The following is a 27491-nucleotide window of genomic DNA, read 5'->3' as shown; positions in this document are numbered from 1 at the left end:
CCCTTGGAAAAGGGAAGCTTTTGAAAATTCAAATTGTGCATTTTCCACCCAAACATGCTCGCTGGGCTTTTACACACATGCACACACACATGGCCTCAATCTCAGTGGATATAGTTATCCCATCCATGAAAGTGAAAATAAAATTGTATTAAAAAGACTCAAACTGTTTAAATATAATGTACACCATGAATGAAGAGGAAAATTACCACACAGAATTTTAGGCAAATTTATTTCCGGTTTCTTTGGTGATGGGCCAAAATAAGAAAAGCTAATGCTCAGATTTCAGCTTTTTACTTCTTATTTCCTCTTGACAATTGCCAATGTTTATCTTTATCAAATTGACGAGAAAGTGAAGGGTATGCTACACTTGAGCACATTGGGAAAATACAGTTTAGATATTTGTTAAAACAATTAATGAAAAAGGACATTATAATCCTCCAAACCAATAAAATAATTAAAAATTAGATAAATTTATTTTGTATTTTTCCTTCTCTATGTTAGGACCATGTATGTCTCATCAAATAATACAACTAGCATCTAAAATGTTACTTGTGATTAAAAAAATTTTTATTATAATTTAAAGAGAGAATATGGTTAAGAGAGTTTATTTCTAATGTCAGTAATTCTGAGTAAAATATAATAATATTAACGATGATTTATTTAAATTAATAATACATTTTCCCCATGGGTTGGTTTTCCTTATCACTGACATTTCAAAGCAAGACAAAGAAGATTTAAAAAAAATCAAAACTATTTAGAAGTATTTAGCTGGTCCAAAGTCCATTGATTTAAAGTAACTCTCACTTGTTAAAATCACCTAAATTTCTCCAAACACTGTATTTAGGAACACTTTTAAAGCTCTGACCTGCTTTATAATTTCACTTTTAATTAGAGGTTTTTTTGTTTTTTTTTTTTGGTTTCTGTGTTATTAAAAAGCTATCTTTCCTGAAACTTTAGAAATAATTGCAAATTCCTTTTAAGTTTAATTGGTAACAGCTTGGCAGGTGAGACATATATGAAAATCCCAAGGTACCAATAATGAGTAACTCAAAACTAATACCCCAGCCAAAGAAAATTAATCTTCCATTGCCCATAGTCTGTGTGTTTAGCTGAAGTTTTGTTCCTTATCCATCCACCCTGGAAAAACTTAGAATAGCGAAGTTATAGGAAAGAGACATGATCTAAAACTGACACCATTGTGTTCAGATCCATTTTCGTATGTTTTATTTTCTGACAATACCAATCTTCTCCATATAATGAGTTTTTGTGGTAATTTATTGCTTGACTGTCTCAAGCCTGGAGCTAAAAAGTATTAAAAAGAGGAAAAAGTGCTATTTACAATAAAAATATTTGAGAATGTATAACTGAAAAAGAAATATGACAAAATGTTAAGCTTTTTGACTACAGAGTAAAGATAGTTAAGGGGCTCTCACCCAAAGGTTTCTTTCATGTAACACTTTTTAGAATCAACTTGATATAATTTTTCTTTCAAAAAGGCTTATTTAATCTGCTTTACTGCATACTCTGCTTTAAAAGGTGCTCTTTTGGGTATCTTTTTAAAAACAATATAGTTTATGCAAATTTTAGTTCAATTTTTTAAACTATTAAAATAATAGTTAAAGATTTTAAAGTTGTTTTTTTCTTTACATATTAAAATAATTCATTTCCTTTTTAGGAAATCTAAAGATATGACTTGGGGAAGTCACTTGACTTCGAATCTTCAACTGAGGGAAAAAAGGTTTGTTCCAGTTCTGTCCGGTCTATGGATGTGCTCTGGAATTTGTCAGATTTCTACATACAATAAAAAAGTGGTGGTAAAGCCAGTGTTTGCTTACGTATCTAATCTTCATGACATCTATTTAATTGTGCTAAAGTAAAAAGAATATTTATTTTGGAGGGTTGTATTAAATAATCACAGACTACGCTGTACAATCTCATGCCCCATTGGAAGGAATGACAAATGCATGGACACTCCCCCAGACTGACTTTTATGGGACTCAAATAATTAAATTAGCAATAACAAGCAATATGTTTTTGGCATTTTAAAACCGCTCATTTCAAACTCGGGTTATCTAAATGGCATATCAGTCATGGTGGATGGAAGCCATCTTAAAACCTAGGAATGGAGATGGGAGAGAGATTTAACTCAAGGTTTTTTGACTGTGGCACTACTGCCATTTGGGGTGGATAAGCCTCTATTGTAGGTTGTTTTCCTGTGCACTGTAGGTTGTTCAGCAGCAGCTCTCCGCTCTACACACAAGACGCCAGCAGCACCGCTTCCCGCCTCCAAGTTGTGACAACCAAACTGACTCCAGACTTTCCCAAATGTCTCCTAAGGGAAGGGGAGTTGCGGGGGGGATACCCATCCCTGGTTGAGGACCACTGGGTTAGGCAGAACCAAGGAATCCTGTGTTTTGGATCAGTGATACTCAAGGGGTAGGGTTAGAAGAATCACGTGGAGGGCTTTTTCCAGTCATCCATGGCTCTAGAGATTTTGGTGTACAGCTTACACCCCCTCAATTATTTGTACCTCTGTTGCCTACCTCTCATCTCTGTCCAGTGTGCTAGAGTATATCCTGAAATAAATAAAGCAATTTTTAAAAGCCTAAAATATCCTAGGTTAACCAGATGAAATCCACGAGAGCCCTTTCCCTCATGACAGCCACCGCCAAGCTAATTTCTGGACTCATAAGAGGAAACCTTGAGCTGTGCACACACACGACCATTTTATTGGCAGCCTGAGCACCAGAACCGTTTGGGAGAAAACTGATAAAATTTGTGATAATCCCTGAAGGCTGTAGCACAGAGCAATTAAAAACATTTCCCTTTTTTCTTTCTATAATGCCATCCACACACTGTAAACATGTAGAATCTTTTTTTTTTTATATAAGCAATAATTCTTTAACTATGATCATGACTTTCTAAATCACTCTGAATGGTGAGGCGGTCAGAATTCTGAAAAAGTGATGCTTTTTGGTAAAGATCAGACACATAGAAACGTGCTTCTTCCACCAGAATAGCTCCACGCCTCAGGCCCTGGCTTTACGTAGCGCTTCACACTTCAGAAAATGCTCCCGCACTCATGATCTTGAGTGAACCTAAACAATCTTGTGAGCGAGGAAAGGCAGGTGTTTTTATCCCCATTTTACAGATGAAACTGGCCCAGAGAGTTTGTGAGACTGGCCCCTCCAGTTATTTATTGGGGGAGCCAGAATCTGAAGGCAGCTTGTTCACTCCCAAAGCCTGTTCTTTTTCTACATCATTTCAGAAAAACGGTGCTCAGCCTTAAAGCCATAATGCTAGCCTTCAGATTCCATGCGGTTAGGACTCTTTGCAGAAGGCCTCTCTCTTCCAAAACAACTCCACTACGCTGTATTCATGCAGGTCTGACAAACAGCAGTGAGGCAGTCATCCTTCTTAGCAAGCTACTTAAGATTGGCAAAGCCATATATTTTTCTAATGGAAAAATGTCACCACAGATAAGGAAATCAAGTTACTTAACTCGCCAGGATTCATTAACTAAAGTTGACGTTGCTGCTGACGCTGTAGTTAATGTCCCACAAATTAATCTAACAATACCCGGTAACTCCTTGTTCACAAATCACACACTATAAATGGGGACGACCCTAGAATGATGTCTCTTTTCTTTGTTAGTAAAACTGCCATCCCCTAGCAAGGCTGGCGAGTGCAGGTTAAAAGCTCAGGCTTTGCTACTGGAAGATACTAGGATGAGAAACAGTGCCGATAACAAAGCACCGATGCTTATCTTTAGCTAGACTGGAACGCTGGAAAAGTGACATTTTGGCTAGAAGGAAGGTCTCTGGAGCTATACACAGTGTCTGAGGGGCTCAGGCTGGCTTCTGTGAAAGGGCTCTCCTCTCAGCAGGTCACTCCAAAGGAATGAACTTTCATCTGTGATCCAGTTGGCCACCTTTCTGAATATCAGCCTCAGGAAGTCAGTTTATATTTACATCTTGTGAAAGCATGACCAAGCAAATAGGTAATACTAACCTCATCTATAGCTTTCTTATAGCTCTGAGATAAGAGGAAACCAATCCAGAAGAATCCACATGAGGGGGAAAAGCCGGAAGAAAGGCAGCAGGTTAGACACAAAATGGAAATTGTTAGTACACAACTGATAAATGCAAAAGGGCAAGAAGAACCTCAACCCAGAATGGTGTGAATGCCCTTCATTGTTACCCTCACTGTACTTCCTTACTTTAAAATGTAAAAAAATAAAGTAAACGAAAACATCTTCACATCCATTTCACAGAAAAGATTCTTGGAAAATTTAAATAAAATAAGTATATAATAACTCATTCCAAATTAATTTTCAAATTCCCACCTCCAACCTCTTATTTCTTTCTTTAAGGCTATTTGGGGTCTGACGTGTTCCAGCAATGAAGCTAGATTTCAGGTTGTCAGCCCCCTATCAGACCATGCTTATCAAGTTTTGGTCTAGAAAATACAGTCCTAGAGCAGCAGAAGTGCAGCAGAAAAATTGTAATATTAATTCATGTGGAAAATAATATAGGAAAAGGCTAAAGTAAAAAGAATATACAAGAAAAATCCATAGGAAGTGCCCAAATATTCTTAATTGTTACTTTCAACATCTTTTCGCTAAAGCTGCTGAGTAGAAATTATGGAAGAATGTGAGTTATTTCTCTTCCTGTTTTATTCTGTAACATAGTGCTAATGATCAGCAAAATAACCAAAAGTAGATAAGCAACCCAAGATCTGTTCATTTCTTTCCTAATCAGGTATGACTTCCTTCCAGATGCTCCTAGCATCCGTTCTTATTAATCTCAACATTTTTTGTTTCATAGTCATGAGTGCATCCCCAACCACTTTATCCTGCGGGTTCTCTGGGAGATTAAAAGAGTTCAAAACTGTTTGAGAGAAAAGCACTCACAGCCGGTCGACTAGGTCGGGTAATTTCCCTGGATTCTTCAGGTTTCACCTTGGAAGGCTCATGGGGGAGCACAGGTGATCCTTCCGACTTACTGTTGGCTAGAGGAAAAAAACAGAGGGCCAAGAAAGATAATGACCGTCAGAAGGTGCTGGCTCAAGTTCTGGAGTTCTGTGGTGAGTCAGCCTTGGAAATGACTCAGCGGACACCTCATTCACTTAGGCAAATCCTCAAGCACATCCGTGAAAAAACAGTAAATGTTCAGGCAAACAAAATCAGCCATACGCAGTTAGTCTTATAACCTGGAGGTCACTGGTAATTATATGAAAAACTAGCCAGCACCGCCATTTACTGAGCACTAATTCTGTGTCAGGCTTAGTGCTAAACGCTTTCTATGTCAATTGTCTCGTTGAATCCTTGCTCCAACCCAATGACGTGGCACTGTTTTCCTGTACGACAGTTGAACACAGAGAGATGACACAACTAGCCTAAGGTTACACTGAAGTTGTGTGCAGAGCTGGGATTCCGTATGATTTCTCAAAGTCCTATTCTCAATTATTATACTAAACCAGCCTCCGAGTTAGCATCCTATGTTTGATTTCTTCCTTTACCACTTACCCATCAGGATAAGTTTTTCTGATGAACTGTTGTAGAAAAAAGTAGAAACCTGTTTTATTTGGAGGAACGATTTTTAAATGGGGGGAGGAAAGGGGAGTTGTCTAGGGTGAGGGCAGGAAGGAGAGTGTTGGTGATAAAGCGGAAGGGCCCTAGAATAGAGGTTACAGAGCAAGGGCTGGGGGAGGGCTGCCTGACAGCTACAAGTGAAGAGCATCCCTCTGATTTATGAGTTTATAGGTAGAGAAGCAGCAATCTAAGGTGGGAGAGATTCTTTTGTTTGGTTTCAAAGTGGTCTTTCCTGGGTAGGGATACACCAGGGATATGAGTGCTTTTAACCCAGGAAAACTAAAGGCCAAAGGAAAGAAGATAAGAATTAAACCTGAACCAGATCAGAGAATTAAAATGGTATACCTAAGTTTGGTTTTCTTTAGCATTTGCTCTAACTAAGCAAATTAAGTTGCTTATGAATAGAAAAAAGGTAAGGGAATGGCAGTTTTCCAAAGTAAGTAACTTTATATCTGGATCAAGGCAACAAAAGTATACATAGCTCCGGGTGGTGCCACTGATGTCAGAAGACTGCACATAGGGGCAGCCACAGGCCAGTTCCTATCCCAATTCATAGACACAAGCATTGCACGTCTGACATCGACCTTTCCAAAATGTACATACATTTGAGTTTACTCAAAGAAATATTAGGAGGTAAAGTATAATTGTGTCTAATGAAGAGGCTAAGCGAGAATAAAGAACTGGTGATTTTCATTAGGCAGAGTAATTTATAAGTGTTTTCCAAATTGCACTTCAAAAAAATCCCGGTCTTTATTACTTGGAGGCCAAATTATCTTCTGAAGAAGATTATGCAGAAAGAGTACATTTTGATTAGCTATAAACAATAGGTTATCATGTATAATTAGCTGGACACATTAATGTTTTTCACAAGCTTCCTCATTAATGAAAACTAAGCAATGAAGAATGACTTGAATTAAATGGTCAGAGAGGCTAATTTTTACCTCTCTAATAGGAAAAACCAGAAGAGTCAAGTGTACTTCTTAAGTCATAGATTTTATATCTTCTCTCAAGTGTATATTTATTCTACATTAGCCTTTATTAACTTTCCCTTTGAAAAATACCTTGTATTCTGAACACAGTTGACACAAGGGGAAGAGGATACTTGGGGGTCCATGAAACTCTAACCAATCAATCAAATGGAAATGGAAATGCAGGTGACTGATGACTACGTTTTCAAGTAAGACCAATATTCTGTGATCTCCCTGGCGAACACTGGTATCTGCAATTAGAAAGCATTTAGTCCACACTGATGTCACACATATAACTGGGGATGGTGGTCCACTCCCCTAAGGAGACTGAGGCTGAGAGCAGTTAAGCGGCTCTTCAGCATCACACAGTGGTGGCCACGCCAGGACCAGAAGTCCTAGAAGTCAGGAAGTAATCTGGTTCCCTGTGCATGGCTCTCCTCCTCAGGGAATGCTGTCCTGGAAAGGTAGGGGAAAGCGTTACCTCGAACCCTGGTCCGTTCACTGGATCCTGCTTGTGACCCAGGTTGAGAGCCTCCTTGGGAGCTGGGCTGGGAGCTAGGGGTGCTGGAGCTGGAGGAACTGCCACTGCTGGTCCTCTGCAAGGGGCTCTCCACGATGGGCTCAGTTCTCCGGAGGTCAGGGTTGCTGCATGGACAGCAGAGCACAGAGATTACACTCTCAAGACCTTGCCACTGGTAGACACAAGCATAGTCCAGCCCCATCCCCAGTACAAAGGGGTAAAGAGAGTACCTATATGACCTTGCATTACAGGGGTCAATGGTAATGACAGTCATGCTATCCTCTGTGGAGCTCCTGGCCAGATTCTGCATCTGGACGGGAAGGACTCTTGACCCAACTCCTGGGTCATCACACCAAACGTATTAGCTCTGAAATGGTGAATCTTTAAAGGAGGCTTTCTTTTAAACCCCTTTTCCTATTCTCATTGTAAAACACTTGAAAATATTACAAGATAAAATTAAGGAAGCAATGCATGCAACCTCTGAATCAAGAGATATTCAACTATATTTTACTGGATGGAATATTCTAGTCTTTTTACTTTTGTATGTATGGAAGCACACTGTATATTCAATTTTGTGTCTTGTTTTTTTCCCCTTTAGACTGCATTGAGAGCAGCTTCTTATGCTTCTAAAAACAATAAAAGCTGCATAGTATTCCATAATATAGATAAATTAGTTCAACCATTCTCCTATTGTTAGGTGCTTCCAATACATTGCTATTATACATAACAGTGAAATAACCATCTAGATGCATACAAATATTCACAATCACATCTCTCCTAGAACTGGAATTCTTGGGTGGAATGGCATGAACTTAGGTATGTACGTGCACATATATATGTATGTGAATGTATAAACATACTGCCAGGTTTCACTGAAGTGTATGAGATGATCCATCTCACTGAATTCTTACCAGGCTTTATTATGAACAGCCAACTAATTTGTAAAAAATTGTTTCTTGTTGCTTTAGTGCAGTTTTTAAAAATTAAGTGAAGTAAGTCAGAAAGAGAAAAACAAATACCATATGCTAATACATATATATGGAATAAAAAAAAAGGTTCTGAAGAACCTAGGGGCAGGACAGGAATAAAGAAGCAGATGTAAAGAACGGACTTGAGGGCATGGGGAGGGGGAAGGGTAAGCTGGGACGAAGTGAGAGAGTGGCATGGACATATATACACTCCCAAATGTAAAATAGATAGCTAGTGGGAAGCAGCCGCATAGCACAGGGAGATCAGCTCCATGCTCTGTGACCACCTAGAGGGGTGAGATTGGGAGGGTGGGAGGGAGATACGAGAGGGAGGAGATATGGGGATATATGTATATGTATAGCTGATTCACTTTGTTATACAGCAGAAACTAACACAACATTGTAAAGCAATTATACTCCAATAAAGATGTTATTAAAAAAATGTAATTCTATGCTTTCCTTTTGCTCTGCCCATTTCAGGAGTATTAAGTGGGTAACAGGTACTCTGCACTGTGTTGGGTGTCAGATGCTTCATGTATAAATGTGAAAATAATATGGTCCCTTCCCTTGAGACACTTGCAGTTTGGTCCGTTAAAATCTGGCCACAAAATGGCATCATTAAAGCAGCAACTAAAGCAAATAATTTTTTTCTGAAAACACAAGAGTCTTGCTTTGCAGTAACGTATTTGGCGAAAATACTTGGTCGAGATGCAAAAATTCTTAAATATTGGGTTATTGGAAGACATGGCTGGTGGTCTTGGAAAACAAGTGAAAATAAAATATGTCCTTATAATTTATTAATTTTGATCATACAAATGTAGAATTTATGACAATATTCACCTCTTAAATTTTTTATGGTAAAGGGGTTGCTAAGTCAACCTAACAGTAAAACTGACTGCAGAAGTGAGTGCTGGTAAACTTAAGGAAAACTTTAAAAATTCTTGATATTTTTATGGCACTCCTTTGAGTAGTAATTATTTTTGTGAAAACTGTTAGCATTTAATTGATTGAAATAGATTTGGATCCATAATGGAAACACCCTCCCTCCTGTTTGGAGAATACCTAAAATGATAAATGTGTGATACTTCTGCAATATGCCACCTTTCAAATTTTTCATTTTTTTTTCCCAAAAGAAACAATCCTATCTCCTTTCATTCCCAAATAATGAATTCTTCCCCACTGCCCTCTTTCATTCAACAGTAGTGGTCAAGAATTATTTATGTATAATTAATAAATTCTAAAAATATTTTTTCTAAAAATTATATTACGGGTCAAGGGTGATGGGCATACTAAGGTTTCTTGGTGGTTGCTCTCATTTTGTGGAGATGTAATGTAGTGTTCTTTGTATGAAAAAAAAAAATCTACGAAGAGAATACAGTTCAGTGAGTTCTGAGTATTTTCCCTGGCAGCTGTGGTGTGGTAGCAGGATCCAGCCCTTTGCTCGAATACAGCACTCCTTTGATCATTTAACCAAAACCTTTCTATTAAATACCTGCTTTGTGAGACCAGTGGACCAGTTTGAGGGATGGAGGAGAGTACAGGTCACAGGGCAGACAGTCAAGGTACAACATAATCCTAGAGGTGAGACATGTGCGGTGGAGACAACAGCCAGCAAGGCAAAACTCCATGTGCTGTGCGAGCATCTGCAAATGGTGTTGGAGTTTACGAAACAAGGCACGCAGCCTAGAGTGGTCAACAGTGGTGTCAGGAAGGAGACAGGACTAATTAGGCTTCAGAGGGGTGGGGGAAGAGTGACAGCAGACATCGACTGGGGTTTTCCTGGGGCTTGTTGATGTAAAGAGGACGCCACCCTGACTGGGGACCAAGTCTGCGTTAGGAAACCCCGGAAGAGTGGGTCATCAGAAGAAATGGGCGGCTTATGCAGCAATGGCCTTAACGTCTGGCAGAGAACATGGGCCAGCTTATGAATGACTGGTCAGGACGGAGGCAGGCTGACCAGATAGGAGGCTGCTGCCACGTTAGATGATAAGGCCCAGGCCAGGGCTGTCCTGGCATAAAAGAGTGGCCTGGGCATCAGCAGAACCAGTGGGATGAACCTGCGTCTCTGACTGGGGCTCAAGGGCCTCTTTCAGTGTGAAGTTAATTGGATCCCATGGGCATTAAATCCCTGACCTGGGCCTTGTTAGTACAAGTCCCCCTCCAACTGGAGCTAACCAGTGTGGGTGCTGATCTTAATGGGTGCTATTTTTGCTGCTGGAGTCTGAAAGAAGTGTTTAGTGTCTAGGTAACCACACATAGAAAGAGGGAAACCTTTAAAATGCTTTTCTACCTTATTTGCTTTTTTGGTAAAATATGAGTGTTTTGAGAAAATGTCACACTGTTCATATTTTTCTCTTCCTTATTATGTTGTAATTTAGTCTGGCCTAGGGGCCAAGGGGGCTGAGATAAATGCTCTTAGCGGGGATCAATTTCAGAAGAATTCCATGAAATAACAGATTTCCCTTGTCCATATACTAACTGAGCCTACTGAGATCCAAATGTGTAAAAACTTGAAAACATTCATATAGATTTCTTTAAATGCTAACTGTTAGCTCAGACATTTGCCATCCTGCAGAGAATGCTGTTCGGTCTATAAAACACACAGTAAAGTGAAAATTATTCCATTTACTTGAGTCATAGAAAAAAGTCAAAACAGAAAATTAGGATTACAAAGTGATTTCTTGGCCCAAATACTAGGGCCAAGTCTATAATTAACTGGCTGCCCACCAAAATTCATTTTACTTTGTTCTTTGATGACATAGCAAATGAGAACAAACAAGCCATAAGAAGACAGGTTTGGGATGGGGTGGAGAATTATTTTTTGAAATTAAGCATTTAGTCATTGGGTTTTGACTGGGTGTTATTGGATTAATTTAAATCTTTTCATACTCTGAATGTACTTGTTTAATCAAATTTTAATGTGCTTTAAAAGAACACATGAATCAAAGTTAAATGTTAAAGTGCATGGTAGGTTTTAAAACAGAAATTTAAAAAATGAACAAATCAAATCATGATTTAAACTCAACTGTTCACCTTGGCATTTAAGGCAGTATAAGGCATTTGGGAGTCTCTACAGTATTGCAAAGGACAAAATATTTAAAAGCAACTCTTTTTTTTTTGGCTTTATGGATGGGCAGTTGTCTGACAAATGGTACAAAAAGAACTATGAGGACTTTATTAGAACCAATAGAAAGTAAGACAGTCTCTATGTTCAGTAACAGCCTCCCTCCCACTCCGCTCCCACCACCCGTGAATCACATCTCCCATTGTCTGTTCCCCCGTGTATTTCCTTTACACACTGACTCTGGGCTTGGCCATGTGACTTGTGGTTGCCAATGGGACATCAGTAAAGATGATAGAAGCAAAGGCTTCAAAAGTGCTTGTGTATTGGGGCTTTCCCTCTTGGGATGCTGTCCTGAAATCACCAAATAGCCAAGAAGCCCAGGATGAAAGACCACGTGAAGGTACAGCTGACCTATCAGCTCAGTGCAGCTGCAGAAGCAAGCCCAGGTGAGACCAGTGGAACAACTCTGCAGCCAACCCACAGAATCGTGCACAATAAGAAATTGTTACTATCTCAGGCCACTATGTCTTGGCACGCTTTATTATGCAACAAAGGTGAACTAAAGCCATCTCTAGCACAGTAAATATTCCAAATCCCAAAACGTTTTAAAATGCAATCCAATCTAGAGTTGCAAAGTCTGATTCACATTTTTTTTGCGGTACGCGTGCCTCTCACTGTTGTGACCTCTCCCATTGCGGAGCACAGGCTCCGGACACGCAGGCTCAGCGGCCATGGCTCACGGGTCCAGCCGCTCTGCGGCATGTGGGATCTTCCTGGACTGGGGCACAAACCCGTGTCCCCTGCATCAGCAGGCGGACTCTCAACCACTGCGCCACCAGGGAAGCCCTGATTCACATATTAAATGCTGGTCACTTAGAGATACGTGACAGCAAGGAACAGGCTTGTTGGGCAGATTGTTCTACAAGTCAGAGATAGGGATTCTCCATCCTCCCCCTCCCCTGCAATGCCTCTGACTTTCATTGCAGGTAAATAATTATTACCTCTTAGCTCACTTCCTCTCTACCTTTTCTGTAAGCAGAAAAACATTGTCTTCACAAGGTCTGCATTCTTTGTAAAAAGTACAATGTTTAAGAGGTTCCAAGGGAAAAGCACATGATTTGCAAACCACTGACCATCAAACACCAGTTATCTTAGGGCCTTAATATCATTAAAATAACATTTCAGAGGGAACAAAGAGTTGCTTTTTATTTGGCTATAGAATGACAGTTCTCTTTCTTTTTGGTTGAGAGAGGGAAAAAGATTTAAAGTTGAAACGATGCTTGATCTATAGCAACTAAACTTCTAAACAACTGATCTAATGAACACAGCCTTGAAGGCAGGGTTCCAATGAGCAAGAAGCACTGATAATTGGGGGCTTATCACCGCTCTAAGAGGGGGACTGATAAAGTTCAGGCCGGCAATCCAGCCTGACATTCCTTTGGCTCCCTGGTCACAGTCCGCTCCAGGCTTCCTCAGCTGCTCCCAGCACCAGCTCAGCGTGAACCTGACGAGTCACTGGACAAAAACTGCTCGTTGGCAACTCCACTCAGACGAGCTAGCTTCTTTGCCCTCAAGGGATGGATGTTTTTAGTGCAGTTCCATCTTATTTATGGACTGACCCCTTCCTAAGGCTTTTCATGTGAAGAGGAAAATGAAAGCTTTATGATCAAAGGCATTCCATATTTTAGGATCTGTACAAATGGTCATAACCTTCATTTTCAGTGTCTCCTTCTCTTTGACTAGCAAGAGTGCTCTCATGAACACAATGAAGACGGATAAAACAGCCTGCCCAAGTTCCTTTTTATAGTCTCAGCAGAGGCCATTTGCTATTTCAGTTGATCCTAAAAAGGAGTGTACTCTTCATGAAAAATCTGAGGGAAGCTTGATGGACTACAGCAGCAAACAGCATCTGTTACCACATAAAATGTGCTCAGATACTGTAAGGATATTGTTTATTTTCCAGCTTCTTCGCTTGAGCACTCGACACCAACCAGTAGGTGGACGCAACTTCCTGATTGTAGGAATATACAGGGTCGGTAGAAAATTCTAGGAGAGCACAGAGCAACAGCGGGAGCATCACTGTATTTCAGCGATGCTCCTTAATGCCAGAGATGATTTCCTCGTGAGAACTAGTTCTTCTGTAATTTGCCGAACTAGGGAAGTTCTGCAGCTGGTGGCCACAGCATTTCTATGGCAATTACTGTCTCAATAGCTCCCACGGCACATTTCTTGGCCTGATGCTAAAACCAACTCAGATCAGGCCATTTTGTTTGGCTGGCTTCACGAAATGGTCTCTGAAGTAACGGTCAGGGGCGCTGCACCCAGACTTCTATTTGCAGTCTTACTCCCACGTTTAAAAAACTGCCAAGTAAGGTAAACCTGGTTGGATTCTGGGCCGATTCATTCGTTGACCCTGTGATTCATTGACTCGTTCATTCATGAGCCCTCACTGTACACTGATTTCTGTGAAAGGCTACTGAAGAAATAAAAGACATGTGTCTGGTCCACCAAAGCTTACAGTCTGGGTGGCCAGCCAACATGCCTCTGAAGTGAAAAAAGAACAAAGACATTTTTTAAGGAAAGCAACAATGACAATGGTAGGTGGGGACTTCTCCCTTCAACTTACCCATCTTCCTTCCCTTACCTTGCTCTGATGGGTTGAGATCCTAGTCTGGGTCCCAGAGCACTACCATTTCCAGGAGAATTCTTTCTCGCTAATGCTGGGGATATAGAAGTTGTTCTTTGAGGCACCTGAAAGAAAACCAGAATTCAGAGATATTTTCCATAAAATAGCTTCCACAGGGTTCCGCCTGAAAAGCAAGCTACTCCTTTCCTAAGATCTGCCAGGAGATACAGAACTATCAGAAACAGGAAAGAAACATCTTGCATTTCTCAAAGAAATAGTTAACTCCCTAAACAAAATCAAACGAAAGGCAATGAGGCACATTTCAGCCACCATTAGGGAGTACAAAGTGCTCAATTTAAAAAACAAATTTAGAAACAGACCAAGCGGATTATTTTGATTCACTGGGCTAAAATAATTGATTCCCTTCATTTGCACAAGAGTGGTGGATATCAGAAATTTCTCTGGGGTATCATTAACTCAGCTGATCATTGGAAATTCCATCTGATGAGACATCCAGATAAACCGAGTTCCATTTTTAACTCACAATGCAACTGATAAACAGGCAAGGAAATTATGAAATCTGGTGAGAAATTAGGGTATCAGGCTAGAACTTGGGACATAAGCCACATGTTAGTGAGCTCAGAAAAACTACTGCAATAGATCCTGAACGGTTCTACTTCCTAATCAACTTGCAATTTCTAATTAAAAACAAACCGCCAACACTGAACCTTGGAAGGTCAATTTGCAAACGTGATACAAAACAGGACTAATACTGAAAATACTAGAAGGTCTTCAAAAAACTATGTGAATACCAGTCAGACAGTGAGGTACGGTAGGAAAACGTACCATTACCTTATCTGTCAAGGGCCTAAGGTAGAATTCAAGTATGCCTCATGTTAGGAAACATTTTCTAATGAAATCAAATACTGGTAAGTGCACCAAAGGAGTCCAACATGAGGGGAGAGTAGAGGAAAAACTTACTTTATGAAAAGTGACTAGGGAATGAAAATGTACATCTCCTGTGACAGCTGGTTGGGCTAAACATTCATGAGGTGCTTCAACTTTTATTTATTTTTGGAGGCCCTTTTAAAGTAGGTTTATATTTTGTACTAGGTATTTTTAAATTATGCTTTGTTTTAATATTATGTTTAGTATATTAAATGATATTTAACACCAATACGGATCTTATTGGCTATTATAATACATTTTAAGATAAAGACCTAGAAAGATGAGTCAGTGAAGTGAAGCAGAATAACCGAATCAGTGTTCCCACCTGCTCAAATTAAATATTACTCTCACTAGTTTTCCTTTTGCACTTGGTCAATTGAAACAGTTGTAGAGAGAGACAGTCTAATGAATTATTAAAACCCAAAATCTTTGTATTGATCTAAATTTTTCCTCCCAGAGTTATAAGTGTGTGCCTGCGTGTTTTTAGAGAGTGGACCCATAACGTCAAATGTTTCCCCAGCTCTCCTGTCTGCTCCTCTGCCCATCCTATTCTCTAGATTGAACTTTGCTCCATAAATAACCTTTTCTGATGGCATCTCTGCTTCCACAAGATGAGAACAACAACAAAAGAGCCATTATCAGCTAATTTCACTTTCAAAATAATAGAAATCCTGGTATAATATCCTTCTGAGAGGAAAAATATTTGAAAATCATTGGGTAAAAAGGTCTTATTTCTTTCTGGAATCAACAATGGCATCGAGTTCTGGAAATTGTGGGACATTCCATTTGTCATAGCTCCTATGCTGAGTTCAGGAGAAAGGGGAGTCCTGAACCGGGAAGAATCTGATGCAAAAATTTCTACAGTATTTTGATGTTTCCAGGTTGTCTGTAGTGAGATGCACGGCCACGTTTTAGGACATTTTTTGGAATGTACAACAACTTGGTATAGGCAAAAACAAAACAAATGAAACCAAACCAGTGGAATGGCTGGTCATTTTACCCTAGAGTTTAATCCTCAGTAATCAATTAAGGCTGGAATTAAATCACAACCTGGCCTAGAAGGAGCTTTCCTTAAGTGGAGCCAACTAAAATATTCCAAGAGCATTACTATCTTCTGAACATTTGAAACCTGTTTTCACTTTGGATTATTAAAAATAGGAATAAAAAAATTCCTTACTTTTTAATATGGAAATTTTAAATTTGTCTAGACATAGATTAAGTAATCGATGAAAATATCCATATTATTCTATTTCTTAAGATGGATAGTTAAAAGAACAGTTTGGAATGCTTGGGGTTGCGAGTTCTAATTCTGGATACAGGATATATGCTTCCAAGTCATTCAGTCTACCTGAGCCTCCATTTCTTTGGGGAAAATGGAGATCAGAAATGATAAACGACAATCCAAGTCTTAGCTTGGGAATGAGGAGGGACCAAAACAAACGCAAGAATGGACAGTACTTTGGTGCCAGGTTCTTCAATACTATGAATGGTCTGGAACAGGGGTAATAACAATGATAACAGTAATAGTAATAATAAGAATAAGAACAAACAATGATGACGATGATGTCGATAAAAACCCCAGTAATATTACCTTTGGTGGAATGTCTTCTTCCTGTCGTAACCAAGAGCTTCGGTCAAACTTCTCAATGCGAGTGGGGAGAGGTGGGTTTTCAGAGGTGGGATCCGAGTTCTGGCGCGGCATCTCCACACGGTGAGAGCTCACGTTCAGAGCCTCCTGAAACCCAGAGAGGCCCTTCGTGGGCTGCTCGTGCACCGACTGGGAGGCGGTCAAGGCAGGTCCCTGGGATTTCACAGCTACCAGATGTGGGATCTAAGCATCAAACCAACATCACAGCAGTGTTATTAGAAGAAAAAGCAGATCAGCTAGGACCTCACTCAGGGGAAGGGAAAATAAAATTTTGGGGAGAAAGAAACAGTACACAGAGCCCATCACCGTTCTCTGCAGCATGCTTTTCAAAGCCCCCCCGAATTTCCCATTTAGAGCTGGAGGGCTTGACCAGGGTTCCTGGCAAAGAGTTAAATGATTGACTTGGGACTGCTAAGAAGTCGGTGAAATAAGTGTCATGATAATGATTTTTAGTGAACATTTACTGAGCAGCAATACAATATATTTACAAGCACTTCTCTTCTAATGTTACAAACTTCCTCCTTTCAACCTCCTAACTTTGACTTCAGAGAGTGCTCTGTGAAACAAGAATTGCTCTGAACATCGTACTTCTTGTGAACTCACTAAATCGACCATGAGACGGACACAATTATTTTCCTCATGAGAATGTAAGGATTAGAGAGGGTAAGTAACAACCTGGATTTCACAGTTAATACGTGCCAGAGCCTGGATTATAACCCACACATACGCTTAATTGTAGTTCCGGTATTGTAACCCCACAGCCTCACTGCTACACTATGCTGCTTTCTGGTGAACTGGCTCTTACCAGCTAGGATATTATATAACTCTCGAGACCAGGACGTTTCTTTTAGAGTTGTGGTAAGTTTCACAATTTGGCATGTGTTGATGTTGTTCATGCAGGGAAGAAATGTAGTCTTTAGGCAGAAGGGTGGCTTTTTAAGACAAATCATGAACATCTAGAGTTCAGAGTACCCTTTACCATTAGCACTGTTCACACTTCATTGTGCTCATGTGAGCCTGAGTCCCCCTCCGTCACACAGGTAAGCTCCTCAGAGACAAGAGCCATGTCTGACCTCCTATCTCTGAGTCTAGCACCAAGCCTGGCATGTGGAGGTGCTCAGTCAATCTTGGCTGGGAAAACATCTAGAGACTTTCTAAATTAAACTGTTAATGCCACCAACATTAATCTAGTATCTGCTTTGTACAAGGGACCTACCAGACCCTCTTTGGATTGAAATCTCAGTGCCCAGACTGCTGGGGAGCATCTCTATAGCCCTCCTCCACCAGCCTGGCCCCGTTCCTCTTGCCCTTGAGGTCTTATCCCTGGAGCAGCCCTGCCCCAGCCTCTTCAGACTCTCCTGGGTCTGAAACCTGCAATGTTATTCATTATGGTTCAGAGGCAATTCTCAAAGTCCGGTTCAATGGAATGTTATGCTTCAACCAGAATAGAACTGTAACCAATCAAATTTATATTAAGGGTAAATATCATTAAATATATTAAGTATTAATATGAAAACAAAGCCTATCTTACAAATATGTAGTACATGCGCCCCAATGTTCATAGCAGCACTGTTTACAACAGCCAAGACATGGAAGCAACCTAAATGTCCATCGACAGAGGAATGGATAAAGAAGATGTGGTACATATATACAATGGAATATTACTCAGCCATAAAAAGGAATGAAATATTGCCATTTGCAGCAACACGGATGGACCCAGAGATTATCATACAAAGTGAAGTAAGTCAGAAAGAAAAAAAGACAAATACAATAAAGTAGAATTATATGTGGAATCTAAAATATGACAAAAATGAACTTATCTATGAAATAGACTCACAGACATTGAGAACAGATTTGTGGTTGCCAAGGCGGAGGGGGTTGGGGAAGGAACGTATTGGGAGTTTGAGATTAACAGATGCGGACTATCATGTATAGAATGGATAAACAACAAGGTCCTACTGTATAGCACAGGGAACTATATTCAGTATCCTGTGACAAACCATAATGGAAAAGAATATGAAAAAGAATATAATATGTTTATGTTTAACTGAATCACTTTGCTATAAAACAGAAACTAACACAACATTGTAAATCAACTATACTTCAATAAAATAAATTTTAAAAAATGTAGTACAAAACACAAACCTACTTTAAAAGAGCCTCCAAAATAAAAACAAAAATTGAAGCTCCTGAAGAATGTTTAATCCAATTAGCTGTCACAGGGTATCTACATTTTCATTTCCTGCTCACTTCAATAGAGTTTCATAAGTTTTCCCTCTACTTCCCCCTTTTACAGGGCAATAGTATCCTAAAAGGTCAAAGTTAGGGGCTTTTTAAAGAGGAAGTGTGTTAAAAGAGAAGTTTCTATAAAAATGTACCCCATGGACAAACCTCTTAGATAGCCTCATCTACCACATGGCAGACAGCAGAAGCAAGAAGAACTACAATCCTGCAGCCTGTGGAACAAAAACCACATTCACAGAAAGACAGACAAGATGAAAAGGTAGAGGGCTAAGTACTAGATGAAGGAACAAGACAAAACCCCAGAAAAACAACTAAATGAAGTGGAGATAGGCAACCTTCCAGAAAAAGAATTCAGAATAATGATAGTGAAGATGATCCAGGACCTCATCCTGGAAAACGAATGGAGGCAAAGATTAAGAAGATGCAAGAAATGTTTAACAAAGACCTAGAAGAATTAAAGAACAAACAAACAGAGATGAACAATACAATAACTGAAATGAAAAATACACTAGAAGGAATCAATAGCAGAATAACTGAGGCAGAAGAATGGATAAGTGACCTGGAAGACAGAATGGTGGAATTCACTGCTGTGGAACAGAATAAAGAAAAAAGAATGAAAAGAAATGAAGACAGCTTAGGAGACCTCTGGGACAACATTAAATGCAACAACATTCGCATCATAGGGGTCCCAGAAGGAGATGAGAGAGAGCAAGGACGCGAGCAAATATTTGAAGAGATTATAGTTGAAAACTTCCCTAACATGGGAAAGGAAATAGCCACCCAAGTCCAGGAAGTGCAGGATAAACCCGAGGAGAAACACACTGAGACACACAGTAATCAAATTGGCAAAAATTAAAGACAAAGAAAATTAATGAAAGCAGCAAGGGAAAAACGAAAAATAACATACAAGGGAACTCCCATAAGGTTAACAGCTGATTTCTCAGCAGAAACTCTACAAGCCAAAAGGGAGTGGCATGACATACTTAAAGTGATGAAAGGGAAGAACCTACAACCAATATTACTCTACCTGGCAAGGATCTCAGATTCAAGGGCGAAATCAAAAGCTTTACAGACAAGCAAAATCTAAGAGAATTCAGCACCACCAAACCAGCTCTACAACAAATGCTAAAGGAACTTCTCTAAGACAGAAACAGAAGAGAAGAAAAGGACCTACAAAAACAAACCCAAAACAATTAAGAAAATGGTAATAGGAACATACACATTGATAATTACTTTAAACATGAATGGATTAAATGTTCCAACCAAAAGACACAGGCTCGGTGAGTGGATACAAAAGCAAGACCCATATATATGCTGTCTGCAAGAGACCCAATTCAGACCTAGGGACACATACAGACTGAAAGTGAGGGGATGGAAAAAGATATTCAATGCAAATGGAAATCAAAAGAAAGCTGGAGTAGGAATACTCATATCAGATAAAATAGACTTTAAAATAAAGAATGTTACAAGAGGGCTTCCCTGTTGGTGTAGTGGTTGAGAGTCCGCCTGCTGATGCAGGGGACACAGGTTCGTGCCCTGGTCCGGGAAGATCCCACATGCTGCGGAGCGGCTGGGCCCGTGAGCCATGGCCGCTGAGCCTGCGCGTCCGGAGCCTGTGCTCCGCAACGGGAGAGGCCACAACAGTGAGAGGCCCATGTACCGCAAAAAAAAAAAAGAAAAGAATGTTACAAGAGACAAGGAAGGACACTACATAATGATCAAGGGATCAATCCAAGAAGATACAGCAATTATAAATATGTATGCACCCAACACAGGAGCACCTCAATACATAAGGCAAGTGCTAACAGCTATAAAAGAGGAAATCGACAGTAACACAATAATAGTGGGGGACTTTAACACCTCACTTACACCAATGGACAGGTCATCCAAACAGAAAATTAATAAGGAAACACAAGCTTTAAATGACACAATAGACCAGATAGGTTTAATTGATATTTATAGGACATTACATCCAAAAACAGCAGATTACACTTTCTTCTCAACTGTGCATGGAACATTCTCCAGGATAGATCACATCTTGGGTCACAAATCAAGCCTTAGTAAACTTAAGAAAATTGAAATCATATCAAGCTTCTTTACTGACCACAATGCTATGAGATTAGAAATCAATTATAGGGAAAAAAAAACATAAAAAACACAAACACATGGAGGCTAAGCAATACGTTACTAAATAACCAAGAGATCACTGAAGAAATCAAAGAGGAAGTTAAAAAATACCTAGGGCTTCCCTGGTGGCACAGTGGTTGAGAGTCCGCCTGCTGATGCAGTGGACACGGGTTCGTGCCCTGGTCCGGGAGGATCCCACATGCCGCGGAGCGGCTGGGCCCGTGAGCCGTGGCCGCTGAGCCTGCGCGTCCGGAGCCTGTGCTCCGCAACGGGAGAGACCACAGCAGTGAGAGGCCCGCGTACCGCAAAAAAAAAAAAAAAAAAAAAAAAAAAAAAAATACCTAGAACAAAGGACAATGAAAACACGATGATCCAAAACCTATGGGATGCAGCAAAAGCAGTTCTAAGAGGGAAGTTTATAGCTATACAAGCCTACCACAAGAAACAAGAAAAATCTCAAATAAACAATCTACCTTACATCTAAAGGAACTAGAGAAAGAAGAACACACAAAACCCAAAGTTAGCAGAAGGAAAGAAATAATAAAGATCAGAGCAGAAATAAATGAAATAGAAACAAAGAAAACAATAGCAAAGATCAATAAAACTAAAAGCTGGTTATTTGAGAAGATAAGCAAATTGATAAACCATTAGCCAGACTCATCAAGAAAAAGAAGAAGAGGACTCAAATCAATAAAATTAGAAATGAGAAAGGAGAAGTTACAACAGACACCGCAGGAATACAAGGCATCCTAAGAGACTACTACAAGCAACTCTATGCCAATAAAATGGACAACCTGGAAGAAATGGACAAATTCTTAGAAAGGTATAACCCTCCAAGACTGAACGAGGAAGAAATAGAAAATATGAACAGACCAATCACAAGTAATGAAATTGAAACTGCGATTAAAAATCTTCCAACAAACAAAAGTGCAGGACCAGATGGCTTCACAGGTGAATTCTATCAAACATTTAGAGAAGAGCTAACACCCATCCTTCTCAAACTCTTCCAAAAAACTGAAGAGGAAGGAACACTCTCAAACTCATTCTGTGAGGCCATCATCACCCTGATACCAAAACCAGACAAAGATACTACAAAAAAAGAAAATTACAGACCAATATCACTGATGAATATAGATGCAAAAATCCTCAACAAAATACTAGCAAACAGAATCCAACAACACATTAAAAGAATCATACACTACGATCAAGTGGGATTTATCCCAGGGATGAAAGGATTCTTCAATATATGCAAATTGATCAATGTGATACACCATATTAACAAATTGAAGAAGGAAAACCATATGATCATCTCAATAGATGCAGAAAAAGCTTTTGACAAAATTCAACACCGATTTATGATAAAAACTCTCCAGAAAGTGGGCATAGAGGGAACCTACCTCAACATAATAAAGGCCATATATGACAAACCCACAGCAAACATCATTCTCAATGGTGAAAAACTGAAAGCATTTCCTCTAAGATCAGGAACAAGACAAGGATGTCCACTCTCACCAATATTATTCAACATAGTTTTGGAAGTCCTAGCCACAGCAATCAGAGAAGAAAAAGAAATAAAAGGAATACAAATTGGAAAAGAAGTAAAACTGTCACTGTTTGCAGATGACATGATACTATACATAGAGAATCGTAAAGATGCCACCAGAAAACTACTAGAGCTAATCAATGAATTTGGTAAAGTAGCAGGATACAAAATTAATGCACAGAAATCTCTTACATTCCTGTACACTAGTGATGAAAAATCTGAAAGAGAAATTAAGGAAAGACTCCTATTTTCCATTGCAACAAAAAGAATAAAATACCTAGGAATAAACCTACCTAGGGAGACAAAAGACCTGTATGCAGAAAACTATAAGACACTGATGAAAGAAATTAAACATGATACAAACAGATGGAGAGATATACCATGTTTTTGGACTGGAAGAATCAATATTGTGAAAATGACTATATTACCCAAAGCAATCTACAGATTCAATGCAATCCCTATCAAATTACCAATGGCGTTTTTTACAGACCTAGAACAAAAAAATCTTAAAATTTGTATGGAGACACAAAAGACCCCGAATAGCCAAAGCAGTCTTGAGGGAAAAAAACAGAGCTGGAGGAATTGGACTCCCTGACTTCAGACTATACTACAAAGCTACAGTAATCAAGACAATATGGTACTGGCACAAAAGCAGAAATATAGATCAATGGAACAAGATAGAAAGCCCAGAGATAAACCCAGGCACCTATGATTAAGTAATCTATGACAAAGGAGGCAAGGATATACAATGGAGAAAAGACAGTCTCGTCAATAAGTTGTGCTGGGGAAACTGGACAGCTACATGTAAAAGAATGAAATTAGAACACTCCCTAACACCATACACAAAAATAAACTCAAAATGGATTAGAGACCTAAATGTAAGACCGGACACTATAAGATTCTTAGAGGAAAACATGGGAAGAACACACTTTGACATAAATCACAGCAAGATCTTTTTTGATCCACCTCCTAGAGTAATGGAAATAAAAACAAAAATAAACAAATGGGACCTAATGAAACTTCAAAGCTTTTGCAAAGCAAAGGAAACTACAAACAAGGCGAAAAGACAGCCCTCAGAATGGGAGAAAATGTTTTCAAGTGAATCAATGGACAAAGGATTAATCTCCAAAATATATAAACAGCTCATGCAGCTCAATATTAAAAAAACAAACAACCCAATCCAAAAATGGGCAGAAGACCTAAATAGACATTTCTCCAAAGAAGACATACAGATGGCCAAGAAGCACATGAAAAGCTGCTCACCATCACTAATTATTAGAATGCAAATCAAAACTACAATGAGGTATCACCTCACATCTGTTAGAATGGGCATCATCAGCAAATCTACAAACAACAAATGCTGGAGAGGGTGTGGAGAAAAGGGAACCCTCTTGCACTGTTGGTGGGAATGTAAATTGATGCAGCCACTATGGAGAACAGTATGGAGGTTCCTTAAAAAACTAAAAATAGAATTACCATATGACCCAGCAATCCCACTACTGGGCATATACCCAGAGAAAACCATGATTCAAAAAGATACATGTGGTTGAGAGTCTGCCTGCCGGTGCAGGGGACACAGGTTCGTGCCCCGGTCCGGGAAGATCCCACGTTCCGCGGAGCGGCTGGGCCCATGAGCCATGGCCGCTGAGCCTGTGCGTCCAGAGCCTGTGCTCCACAATGGGAGAGGCCACAACAGTGAGAGGCCCACGTACCGCAAAAAAAAAAAAAAAAAAGTACCCAATGTTCATTGCGGCACTATTTACAATAACCAGGTCATGGAAGCAACCTAAATGCCCATCAATAGACAAATGGATAAAGAAGATGTGGTACATATATACAATGGAATATTACTCAGCCACAAAAAGGAATGAAATTGGGTCATTTGTAGAGACGTGGATGGATCTAGAGACTGGCATACAGAGTGAAGGAAGTCAGAAAGAGAAAAAGAAATATTGTATATTAATGCATATATGTGGAACCTAGAAAAATGGTACAGATAACCGGTTGCAGGGCAGAAATTGAGACACAGGTGTAGAGAAAAACGTATGGACACCAAGGGGGTAAAGCGGTGGGGTGGGGATGGTGGTGGTGGGATGAATTGGGAGATTGGGATTGACATGTATACACTAATATGTATAAAATGGGTAACTAATAAGAGCCTGCTGTATAAAAAAAAATTAAATTAAATTTTAAGAAACCTTGAAATTTGCTGCAGTTATGGTTGCAAATTGAGTCTGCTTATAACCATGGTTTATAATTGGCATGATTTCTATTAAAAAAAAAGAAAAGTACGCCATGGAAGGTTAGGCCTGGACTCATATACAAATAAAAACAAACAAGTGCCAAGCTGGCTGGTACTGAAAAATCTTGGACCTCATATACTAAAGGCAAACTTAAAACCAAGACTCCTTGATTGTATCTACTCTTAAACTCCAGTTCAAATAGCATTACATATTTCAAAGGTGACCTCAGAATATTCTGTGGAAGTGTTAACACGGGTGGATACCTGGAAGAAGCTTAAGACATTTGGGTGAAAACATCTATATTACCTTTATTTTTCATCTAATTTCATACTTCATTTCAATTCCTATTTCATTTTTGGTATATATAAAATCCTCTAAAACTTCCAGAAACTTCCTCCTTATCTAAAAGTGGAGATATCTTCTTTTCTTTTCCAAATAGCTTAAAACAATGGTTCTCAAACTTCAAAGTGCATCGGAATCACTTGGAGGCTATTAAACTCCAGACTGCCAGGCCCCAACCCTAGAGTTGCTGACCAGTAGGTCTGAGGTGGGCCTCAGAATCTGCGTTTCTACCAAGTTTCTGGCTGATGCTATGCTGCTGGCCCAGTGACCACACTTTGAAAACCACTGGCTTAGAAGACACAATTTTACTTAATCTAGTCCATTTAATTTTTTCAGTTTCAGGCTCATGCGAAAATCCCAAGGAACAAAAGATAATATAATAGTTTATACGTATCAAACGTCTACACAAATGTTAGTTCTGGTAATTATATCTGAAAGGATGCTCGTTCTGACCTGGCAGGAACTCCCCCGGGTCTCCAGAGAGGCAATTTACCAAGAAGTGACTTTGTGGTTGGCTTAAAGTTAAGGATGGTGCTTTTTTCTTTCTTACTCCTTCTGCTGCCTTTCACATTCAGTGGGGTCTCCTATCTTACTAGAGATTTGATATTAAAAGCCATGACTTGGCTGGACCCATGCCTGAATCCATGTTACAACTTCCTGGGCTTTTATTAGACTTTACTGTATACCTGTTGAAAAAAGCCAGTGGAATGAAGGGAGGACGTACCTGGGGATCTACTGGTCTGAGCATGGGGGGTGTCCGAGCAGGCTGAACCCCACTGATGCTGAAGGACTCCGACCGCGGGGGCAGGTTGGGGTCTGATATCCTGTTGGCAACCTTGTGAGGCATGGCAGGTGAACTCTGCCGGTTGAGCCTTGACCGTTCTTCTACCTAGAAGCCAAAAAATGAAAAAAGGAAGAAAGAAAGAAAAAAGAGTACCTCAATGGATGGAAGCTGATTTACTTCCTAGTTACGATTTTCTGTAGTCACCTGCACAGCCATTTTGTATCCCTCTGATCAAATCACTCTAGAAAGCTGAAGCTCTCCCTATCTGCTCTGCATCAGAAATTTGCAAAACGCTCTTTCTGTCAGAGTAAATACTAGCGTGAAGAACTCACAGAACACTTAAGCCATCATCCTTCCATCACCCATTATCTCGTGCTATTCCGTTGGCTGGGAATTAGGGATCTGCTTAAGAGTTTACCGTGCGTTAGTTGGAACACCGTCCTGCTAATCGGTCACAAAGCCAGGGGTCAGTGAGGGAGAGAGGTAACTACGGCGGGCATTACGATTGCTTGGGGAAAATAGAAAACTGCTTTGAGCTGACTCATGGGACGGGGCAGGAAAGAACACAGGAGGGCTGGCAGGAGGATGAGCTGAGCGTACTCAGCGCCACTGATTTCTTCACATGCCCTACTCATGGGCAAGTGGGCCTCTCATTCAATAAGCATGGCCTGTCTTATTTTTTATTTATTTATTTTTGCGGTACATGGGCCTCTCACTGCTGTGGCCTCTCCCGTTGCGGAGCACAGGCTCCGGACGCGCAGGCTCAGCGGCCATGGCTCACGGGTCCAGCCGCTCCGCGGCATGTGGGATCTTCCCGGACCGGGGCGCGAACCCGTGTCCCCTGCATCGGCAGGCGGACTCTCAACCACTGCGTCACCAGGGAAGCCCTGGCCCATCCTAAACTGACTTCCCGTATCATTTTCTTTTTCTCTCTTCTTCTCCCGTTCTTTTCGGGTGTCTCTCCCGGCTCTCTAGAATACACTGTCCCAGCGCCTTCTTTCCATTCCAGCCTGGGCTCCACTACCTCCCTCTACCCTCCTCCTGCCTGTTTCTCCACACATGGCACTCATTCTTGCTCCTCCTCCTCTCCTCTCCCTCCTCCAACCCTCTCTCCTTTCTGGACACTTCATTTCCTTGTCATTCCCTTTCTGCAGAGTCTCTCTCAGCCCAGAGGGGATAACTGATCAGAAGTGCTTTGCAGGGAAAAGTTACCCTTGGTAACTTTTTTGCTGCAGACAGACTGTGGCAGAGGACAAATTAAAGGAAATTTTAGATAAACACAATGTACACGGCAAGACAGGATTTAAAATCTTCGAGAGCTTTAAGAGGTCTAGCACTTTTCTTCCAGGTCCACCTTGTCCTGCCCTTTATTTCTTTAGGGTCAATTTGACGGTTGTAATTTCCAAATTCACGGGGGCAATGCACCCTACCCTGATGGCCCGTAACTCTCTTCTGCTGACTCACTATCTTTGTGTTGCAAGAGCCTGTCATGGAACCCACATGCAGGTCCTCAAGACATATTTGTATGTCTCAGCGAAGAGCTTTTTTTAATCTATTTTACTTCCTGATTTGAAAGGAAAATTCAAAAGAGCTATTCTTTCCCATCCTCCCTACTTTATTTTGAATCTTCCTAGAGGCAGACTCAGCCTCATACACAAAATAAGTCTGTTTTTAAAACTCTCAAATCAACTACAAACATGTTAACATGTTAACATGTGCCATAGTGTAGAAAACCACCCTCTTGCCTCTACTTAGCGGTAATTTGAACACCTCTTCCCTGACCGTGGCTGTGCAGGGTACATACAACTGGCATCTAGTTGACTTTGGTTTTGCAATTCCACGTCCCAGAAGCTTACCACATACCAGATAAGAT

General features: G+C 40.2%; 1 protein-coding gene across 1 annotated transcript in view; it reads right to left on the bottom strand.

The window, feature by feature from the left end:
* The window catches only part of TNIK (TRAF2 and NCK interacting kinase), a 410793-nt gene that overhangs the window by 41493 nt on the left and 341809 nt on the right, over positions 1–27491 (bottom strand). The window contains exons 16-20 of the mRNA XM_060011144.1: positions 25559–25723; positions 16279–16518; positions 13758–13864; positions 7043–7206; positions 4913–5010 (exon numbers count right to left, since the gene is read on the bottom strand). Coding sequence (XP_059867127.1) covers positions 4913–5010; positions 7043–7206; positions 13758–13864; positions 16279–16518; positions 25559–25723 — 774 coding nt within the window. The remainder of the gene's footprint in view (positions 1–4912; positions 5011–7042; positions 7207–13757; positions 13865–16278; positions 16519–25558; positions 25724–27491) is intronic.

The sequence above is a fragment of the Delphinus delphis genome, chromosome 4 (assembly GCF_949987515.2).
Source record: "Delphinus delphis chromosome 4, mDelDel1.2, whole genome shotgun sequence".
NCBI classification, from domain to species: Eukaryota; Metazoa; Chordata; class Mammalia; order Artiodactyla; family Delphinidae; genus Delphinus; species Delphinus delphis.
Note: the sequence above shows the minus strand (reverse complement) of the source record. Positions and strands in the feature narration are given on the sequence as shown.